Consider the following 9,994-nt stretch of genomic DNA (forward strand, 5'->3'; position numbering starts at 1 on the left):
TCGTGTGTAGTATGATATTAGGTTATTCAAACCTACAGTTAAATAGGTAAATGCCGTCTTTATTCTACAACACAAGTTCACACAAGCTGAAACGAATGGATTTTTGCCAGAGAGAGTGTTTCCATCCATAAAGTGTTCCATTTATATTTATATAATAAGCTCGGTTATGCATGCATTCTGATTGGTTCTCACATATGATCTATTGGAGGACATGCCATGTGCCTGTTCAGTAATAGATCACAAAATAACATCATAATGTGGTAAGAACATCAGGGACACACTCGGCTGCACCTCGTATGCCACTTTTTTGTTCTTACCACATTTTGATGTCATCTGTGATCTATTACTGAACAAACGCACGGCAACTTGGAATCTGTTTGTTAAATTGTTTATGGCGGTTATGCCTCAATTAATCGTGCTTAATTAACCTATTTTTCTCATGAGGGACACCCTAGAAGGTTTACTGTATCCTTAAAAATGGTACAGCAAATGTCACCAGAAGTTCCTGACCCCCACTGAGACATGTACAGAAACTTCAAGAAAATAGAATATACTCAATCTAACTGGCAAGGCTGATGTAATGTTTGGCAAACGAGTGCTCAGTGACCGTCAGTATTTCCTCAGTATTTCTTTAAAAAAAAACAAAGCAATTGAATTAACTAACCAAATATTAAGAATATTGTGGTAAATTTTTTGGCTGAACTAATTGTAACATTCAATTAAATAAAAGACAACTACAAAGAACCAATGAGAAGTCAGAGTATTTGTAATAGTAATAGGACCAAGTGGAGTTCAATTCGGTCTGTAATTAAAGAAGTGATGAACAAAATCAGATGACCGTGAAGCTGGAGTCTAATTTGTCAATTATGAGTATGATTGCAGAAAGAATTGGACAAAGCGAAGTCCTGTTACCAATTGATCATAACTTCTTGTTGCCTTACAGTTTTAAAAAGTAGTCTTTTTGTCGCTATGGTTTGCATTACATTTATTTTTGTTAATAGTTTTAACTTTTTCTTACCTATGGTCCTACCCAAACTGAACATTGAAATAAGGAATTGGTCACAAGATATGTGAGTTTAAAAGGGTGGGAATCTGGAAAAACAAAGATCATCCTTTAATTAGGACTGAAATTAATGATAACGTAATGTTCAAGGCACAAAGGTGAAGAGAACATTTTTTTTTTTATTTTGATGCATAAAAGTTAAATTACCAGTAATTGGCATCCACATAATCACAAAGCAAGAATGTATTAATTAATATTAATGTATTAATTGGTTAAATAGATAACGCTCATTAAGGAACTCTGTTAGCACATGGAGATAGGAATGAGGAAGAAACTATTATCTCGTGCTGATTCTTCTGTAGTTGATGCTTAAAAAGTTGTAAATAAAGTGGCACTAGAAACAGGTTTCTCTTGTGTTCTTACTGTTTGTGAAAGTGGAGAGGAGGGGGGGAGGGCTTATTATTTGAGAGGGGTGCTTGTTTGACATTATGAGTAATTATTTAGGGGGGTTGGTGCTTTTGATAGCATGGGAGCTTATCTGCTGAGCTTTCAGTAGAACAAGTCACAACTCACAGTCGTTGATTTTTCGAGAAAAATTGACAATCAAATCCAGCACTTGGGTACGGCATTTAAACACAATTTAGCGCCTGGGGAGGGGTGTTTAAACAAGCCAGTCTTAAAAAGTTCACGTGCCCACGGGTTGCCAGGGGGGATGTTGAATCTTTGAATTGACCTACTCATACAATTTTGACAGTTGATGTGTGGCACAGTCATGAACATGCATACAGACCTCAGGCCATCAACTGACAACAAGATTTTCTCAGCTTAGTGAGTTACCATCTGAGAAAGTGTCCAGAAAAAGCCACTTGTGACTTCAAGAAGATCAGCCCATAAAAAAGTGAATGCGCGTTTCAGACTATCATCTCATCCATGATCAGTTCCCTTAGTATCAACTGCTTTTATCTCTTGATCCTGATGGAACACAGTGATTGTTACCTCAAGGTTATTCAGCACGCTTTGCAGGATTGCCACCTTTTTGTAATACTTTTTGAGTCTTGCCCTGATCATCTCCAGTTTTGGCATATTTTTTTCTCTGTTACAGTGGGAATTTCTGAATTGCCTTTTTGGGCTTGAAGTGGTAACTAGAAGGAAAACCTTGGTTGAACCTATTCAGTATCACATGGCCCCAAATCCCTCACCACTAGTCCATCAACCTCAAACCAAAACAAATACATGGGCTTTGTCTCACGAGTTTAAACTGGTGCCATTTTCTTCATGTTCATGTGTTATTCGAAATGAATGGCATCAGCCTCATTCAGTCTTGTTTATTTCAGTAGAACACTTCTGCCATGCAAAATAAATTTTGAGTGGAAGTACATTATGACGCTTTCAGATTAAAATAATCCAACTTTCTTTGATTCTTAAAACATGAGATGAGTGGTACAATAAATGGATAATAACTTAGGGGGCTGGAACTCCTTGTTTCTTTGGAATGTTGAATACAGTATTTTTGTTACATTTAAAAACGAATTTCAAGTCAAAAGTGTATTCAACCCAGTATTACTTGTATTTCACTTTCTAGAAATGTCTTGATCCTTCAATTGTTATTTCTTAATTGCAATTGATGATAGGAATTGACTTTTATGTTCTCTGCTGTTTAAGGAGATGTGAAGTGACCTCTATACATGTAGTTGGTACTATTGACAGAATGGATAGGTGTGACATTTACTGTGGCAAGCTGGTGTTCCAGAGATTGTCATTAGTACCAGAAGCTTACTACTGGTTTAAATCATCAGTCTTTGTTCTCTCTATGTTCATATAGCTTATGCAATATGAAAATTTTGTCTATTCTTTGTGACATTATGCTATTATGCTATATGCAAATTGTGTCTATACTTTATTTGTAACTGTAAAATTACCAATTAAGTTTAATTTCACTGGATAAGAATATGAGGAATGATTAGGTGAAATATTGTTATGTTCCCTAAGAGTGTCTGAGCTTCCAGGATGAGAGCTATAAAATATTTTAATTGACTGATGTAGGATTTGTCTGCCATAAAATTGGCACAGCCAAACCCTTAGCTAAAAAACTATAAATTACCTCAAATAGGCAGCCAAGTAGATGCCCATTACTAAATAATATGCAACATCAAAGTTCCCTTTTGACTTAAGTCTCTAAAATCTGATTAATGTAAATCATCCATTTTCATGAAGAGGTCAACAAAACTCTCCACATTATTTTAATCTGACTTCATTCAGTCTTGTTCCCAGGAAAAAATGGCTTTATCCTCAGTGATAATCCTACTAGTTCCTTGTTTTTTGGTTGGTAAAATGAGTCTTTTCAGACCATTGAAAGGATAAATGAATTTGGTATTTGTTAGGAAATAATTGATTCATTAACTATTCTTAATACAAATGGAAGCAGAAACTACTGCCTGTTTTACTTCACAATTTTGCCACCTTTCAGAAAGTATATTTAGAAGCTAAGTATGTAAAATTCTGATTTGATGGAAAGCAAGGAGAATGTAAATTAATTGTTCCCATCACTGATCACACTTTTGGGCTCATTAGGCAAATGCAACCGGCTGGTTTTCCTTGCCTTTATACACACCCCTGCACTCAAGGTGAAATTCTCATCTGTCAAGGCTTTGGGGTAGTTTGACCAAAATAAAGTACTAAAATCTTCATGAAATTTTTTGCATCATTGATCATATCTAACAATATATCGGAGACTAATGATTGAGAATAACTTCTTTACTCTGAGGAAATCCACAATTGTTCCTCCATTTCCAACGAGCTCTCAGCTCTCAGACCTGGTAATTTTACAGTTACAAATAAAGTATTGAATAGAATAGAATAGAAACTTTATTAAAGTGTCAAAAATCGTCTAGCCAGGGAACAAATCCCTTACTAATTTGGGGACGCCAATTAGCATATAGCATAATAGCATAATGTCACAAAGAATAGACAAAATTTTCATATAGCATAAGCTAGTCGAGGCAAGTTGTATAGAGAGAGAACAAAAGACCGATAATTTAAACCAACAGTCAGCGCTTGCCACAGTAAATGTCACACCTTTCCATTCTGTCAATAATACCAACAACAAGTATGGATGTCACTTAACATCTCCTTTAACTGCAGAGAACATAAAAGTTAATTCCTATCATCAATCGCAATTAAGTAATAACGACCGTATCTATATCTGCCGTGGTAAACTTACTTTTCTTTACTTGATATGATGGACATTGACCTATTTTCTTTTGGCTATCGGCCCCGCCGGTTGTGGTTCATGTCAAAAAACTTTCGAAATAAAACAGAAGTCTGCAAACTTAAATTCGTCGCTAGCAGAACTATTGAAGCTCTACAAAACGCTCACAGGAAAGTGAGTGCCTCAAATGATCAACCATAACTTGAGATAGCAATGAAACGATCAAAGTATACTATGAAATACGTCTGCGCTCTTCGGCAGGCCTCTTGCATTTTTCACAAATAACATCTAAATCGATCGCCCAGACAATCTTAAAACAAAGACTCGAAGTTGTTTGTATACTCTTTTGCTTTTTGAAAATCACTTCCTTCCACGCACCACACGACAATTTTAAGACTTTGACGCTTCCAACCAAGTTACAGAGGGAAAAATGACAAGAAAGGTGATGTCAAATACTCGATCCACTGTTGTTTTCCGACGCACTTTCTTCTTCAGCTGTAATTTAGCGAGGAACCGACGCAGGCGTATACCAGCGGTTCTCGCATCAAATTAACAAATAGATTCCAAGCTGCCGCGCGTCCGTTCAGTAATACATCACAGATGACGTCAAAATGTGGTAAGAACAAAAAAGTGGCACACGAAGCGCAGCCGATTGTGACATTGATGTTCTTACCACATTTTGACGTCCTCTGTGATCTATTACTGAACAGACGCACGGCAACTTGGAATCTATTTGTTTTATATAATAAAGAATTTAAAAAAAAAAGTTTTTTAATGATGACGTCATCTAACGTCTGTCCTCCAATAGATCACAAGTGAGAACCAATCAGAATGCGTGTATAACTGAGCTTATTATATTACAAAAATTGGATCAATATCAGTATCTGGGCAATTGCCCACCTACCCCTCCCCTAACCCAACAACAATCTATTGATAACAACTTGGGGTAAATGTTGAGTTATGGGAGCGGTAGGTGGGCAGTTGACCAAATACTGACAGAACGTAATGTAATCCCTCTCTGCTCTAAGCTTCCTAAATCGAGCCCGAGTTTCGTGAAGAAAGGTTGACTATGTTTCAGGCGTTTGCTAAAAATTATGCGGAGTCAATAACCCTGGTCTATTATTGTTTTACTGGCCTTATTGCATTCGCAGTCTTTGCAATTGGAAACGTTTACTTGTGGAAAAGGGATCAAAAGAACCAGGAAAAGCGCAGTGAGGAGGAGAGGGAATACCAAGAGAGACGCCAAGAGTACGATCGGGAATATCATGAGAGACGCAGACAGGAAGATCTGGAACGCCAAGACAGACGCAGACAGGAGGATCGGGAACACCAAGACAGACGCAGACAGGAGGATCGGGAACACCAAGACAGACGTGATCAAGAAGACCGAAGAGACTATCGGAGGCGGGAATGGCGCCAGTTCTCGGATAGAATTAACGCCGATTACGGCAAGCTGAGAAATGAAGACATCCTACAGAAAATTTCAAAGGTAAAGTATACTTTTGAACGTATGCGAATCCAGCCAACAGTAACTGGCCTTGATGTTTTACGATACATGCTCACCGATGATAACTACCAGAATTTAGTGAGCGAGTCACCTCAGCTGAAGGCCCTTCGTGAAGACCTCCACATGATTTTCTTGTCGCTAAATCTCTGCTCTTCTTTGCTTGACTTGGGAGAAGTGCCAGGATATATAGAGGAAGAAGTAAGACCTATGGTGCATGAGTTGGGGAATGTAGCAGAGCCTTTCCTTACAGGTGAACAACAAAGGGTCGCTCTGAAATGTCTGGAACATTTTGGCAGTAACAGATCATCAAATGAGCATGGTCAAAGAAGGGTGAAAGAACTTGGTGTGCCAATTAACAACATTGTTCCGTACGTAAACATCTTACATTTTACACCTGAGATGAGCATATCCAATGAAGATTGCGATTATAGCAAGTGCAGAATATTTTTGTGTGATTTGAAAGACCCAAAGATCAGGAAAAAATTCTCCGAGAATTACAAGTTTCTCCTAGATCTACATGAGGATCTAGAAAGCAAGGCGCATTCTGCCGAAATCTTCAGAGGAAAAAAGGTAGACCTGCCTGTTACATCGATCGAGGAGATCAGCGACAGTGATAGAGATGAAGTGATTTCAATGAAAGTACTACATGAAGTGCGTCTATATATCTATCTTATTCTGAGCGATAACCCGCCCATGGTAGATAATGAACTAGTTGAGAGGAACTTGGAGACCTTGCGTCAGCTTTATGTGAAAGGAAAGAAGGTGCCCTTAAACATGACAGAGATCGTGATTAAACACTTGAGTAAGAATTTCATACTCACGCTCGAAACGATTAGGAATAATATACCTGAAGAAGTAGACAAGCAGGCCCTTGGCACAGAGTTAGAGCAGTCATACCAAAAAATTAGAGACCTGATCATTGTTTCAGGGAGTCGGTAGTATAGTAGTTGGTGGTACTTTAAGAAGTGGTCTCATACCAATTCCATATGATGGAATTATTTCATGGAATTATTTGACGAAATCATTTGATGAAATCATCTGATGGAATTATTTGATGAAATTATTTGATGGGGCAGTTTTTTTAATCCTATCTATTTTTCTACACAAGAGGAGACTAGCGATATGATTTTTCAATTACTTTTTTGTTTGTTTTATGAAAACATGGAGAATTTTCTGGATAATCACTATTGTCAAATTTGTCTTTATCATTCCAAAGGTCTCTATACACATCTTCAGTTCCGATTTCTTATGTTAGACTGACTGTGTCTGTAAAAAGTAATATTGCTTTGTTGCTATACTCCTTTTTAATATGATTAGTATGGAAATCATACAGTAGTGTTTTACTAAGGTTAAGAATACACATCCCTATATACGCCTGTATTTTCAGAGTGCTTGTGATTGATTCTTTACTCTAATGAACAGCTACAAGATGCTCATTAAAAATTTATCATGATAAATAAGTTGGTTTCAAGCTATATTAAATAAATTTTTTCATTAGTTTCAAGTTTAATGGTAACTCTTTTGCAAGTATACTCTATAGTTCTGCCAAATATGCTGTTAGTCATAAGCTTGAAGAAGTCTTTTTCAAATAAATTTTCAGCATTAGTTCTCTTGTTTGTGTTAAAATTTATGTACTGTTTCAGCCACACTCACTGACTGAATTGTAATACTCAATGAATCTTTTTTAATTTTAATCCCTAATCAAGCCTAGGTTTCTGTAATGGAGTACGCACTTTTTTTTGTCATTTAATGTTAATACCAGCTTTTCAACTTCACCTATTGTTATGTTGTAATAATGTAATTTCTTCACATTAATTTAAAAGTGTATCTTTTGTTACATTTATTTTCTCAGCACCAAGTGGGTAGTCAATATTATATATTATGCAATTTCTGTGGGTACTCAAGACTGACTTCTAATATTAAACCTTTTTTACTGTCTTATGTGTATTTGCCTATCTTTTCCATTTCTTTTTCTATCATCCATTTAAAACCATCAGTAGGTAGATATTGGCTATATATGAAATACCACCTCTCATTCCTTTTTCAAGAAACTGAAACATATCTATGCCTGTCATCAATTCTAATTTTATCTGCCATTTTTAACATAGCATCCCAAGATAGCCCAGGACTCATAAAATACATGCATGGTTCAAGTTTACAGTATTTCAGACAAGTCTTTCTTAAATTTTCAAATACATCAGAAAGTAGAAGAATGTCTGACTTCAAATATAAATTATGATAATCTCCCATCAAACATTTATTGCATGTTTGTATTGGTTGTCATCATTTAGGATATGGTAAAATTGATCTTTTGTTGGTGATTGTTTATCATTGAATTTATCAAAAGTGATCATATGGTCATAGGGATAAACTCCTTTTTTTTTCATGAGCTTGAATTGCTCATTTTGAAAGACTTGATGTATATCTGAATACTTTATCAGGGTGATCACTTGCTAGTTTATCAAGACTGGAGCTCATGAATTGAAAACTATCAAGGAACACAACATGCTTCCCTAACATGAAAACAATGTATTTTTCCATGTTGGTTGGTATCACATTTATGTCCATCTGTTTTTCTTCAACTTTTTGTTTTTGTAGGTTTGCTTTTTAGCTATTTTACCTATCTCTTGCATCATGAAGTGATTGTTATATCCTTGTAAATTATGGAAGATAATAAGTATCTTAATTTCTTCAGCCTTTAACCTGAAGTGGTTGATATTACAATCTTGATGAGCCAACCCTCTGTATTTTCCAGTTATGTGACAATGGTCTCTCACCCTAATATCTTAATCAACCTTACCAACCAAATCTTCAACAAGTAAGTGCACCACAAAAAAAAGTTTGTAAAAAAAGTTTTTGGGTTTACATGATTCAGGCAGGTTTCAGCTGAATTTGAATGAAATTTGAAGAGATTTAAAGAAGGGATAGAAGAAAGAAAATGAGTTGTGGAACACCAACAGACAGTTGATATCCATGCAACAGCAACCCAAGTTGCTGGTGGACTAACTTGGAGTACATCTATTAATTACTAACTACAAATTCTAATTTTTAAATTCACTAAATCTTCAAACTTTCTTATTTCCCTAAATTTTTCAATCTTTCAAGAGAAAATCTATTTCCTCCAAACAAACCCAAAAATTGACCAAAATTTACAAAACACTTGATAACTTACATTTATGTTTTGATGATAGGGTTTTTTATTACTTGAAACATGAATGAGATACTTAAATTAAACCCAAGTTAAGTGGCAAAAAATGGCATTCAGGTATAATGCCCCCTTAAGTATATTTAGCCAAGCTCCCTCATCTTGCATTTTATTCTTTCAGTTCAAGGTGTTACGGTATTTTTCAAACCGCCAGAAAGATACGACTCGTACAACTCAACTACTTTATTGACCAACGTAATAACTACGAAGCGATATCGACAACCAATACAATAACTATCTTCTTACTTATCTACGGAGCGATATAAATGCTAATACAATCAGTATCCCTATAACTTAGAGCCCTTTACAAATAATATCACTTAAATCTCAGTGCACTACCGCACAACTCACAGTTCTCTTGAAAATCTTTAACAAACTGTCGACGTCCGTAATTCTTTCTCTCACGTAGCCTTCCACACGGCTTTCAATTCCAATAAACAACTCTGTCCGGCTCTCGCTCCTCTGGGCTCTTCGCAACAGCAGTTATAGTTCACTAAAAGGCCTCTTTTCTTTAAGCTAGCGTGACTCCTTATATATCTTTCGGAAAAGTTCTAGAATGTTCTAGAGATCTGTAATATTGTTATTTTTAGAAACATTACACTATGATTACATCATAACAAAAATATGCTGAGTCACGGTTCTAGAAGGTTCTCCTTAAAGTTCTCGCTTAGTCATCATGACTGAATGTTCTAGAAACTTCTTCGTTCTATTTTTAATAATTATGTAACACAACGCACTCTAAAAAATACGGGCGCTCTCCATAACAAAGGATACATTCACCCGCTTAGCCCTGTAAAGACTGCCAGCAACACAACCACAAACTACTTTGATTGTCACATGCAAACAGATGAAAAATTGCATTGTTCACCTTTTGAGCTACAGTCCTCAAAAGAGAACTAAACTCCAACAAGTATATGAAAGGAAATCTTCTGTTAGAATAACTGATACAAAACCAATTGCCACCAAAAGATTTAGCACTGAAAGAGAGGGATATAGCATTCCAAAGATTGCAAAAATAACACCCACCACAGTAGATTTTCCTTTAATTGAAGCTTGTGACAACCATCTGCA

At 36.0% G+C, this 9,994-nt stretch overlaps 1 protein-coding gene across 1 annotated transcript; it reads left to right on the forward strand.

The window, feature by feature from the left end:
* Positions 1-5,264: 5,264 nt before the first annotated feature.
* Positions 5,265-7,656, forward strand: LOC149044701 (uncharacterized). The gene has a single exon (XM_089207241.1). It carries the CDS (start codon positions 5,281-5,283, stop codon positions 6,655-6,657), a length of 1,377 nt encoding a protein of 458 aa, XP_089063367.1. The 5' UTR covers positions 5,265-5,280; the 3' UTR covers positions 6,658-7,656.
* Positions 7,657-9,994: the final 2,338 nt, after the last annotated feature.

The sequence above is a fragment of the Pocillopora damicornis genome, chromosome 5, assembly GCF_964200805.1.
Source record: "Pocillopora damicornis chromosome 5, jaPocDami1.2, whole genome shotgun sequence".
Taxonomy (NCBI): Eukaryota; Metazoa; Cnidaria; class Anthozoa; order Scleractinia; family Pocilloporidae; genus Pocillopora; species Pocillopora damicornis.

Bases quoted from the DNA above. Each gene is read 5' to 3' on its own strand.
- LOC149044701 (XM_089207241.1), top strand. From the start codon at position 5,281: ATGTTTCAGGCGTTTGCTAAAAATTATGCGGAGTCAATAACCCTGGTC.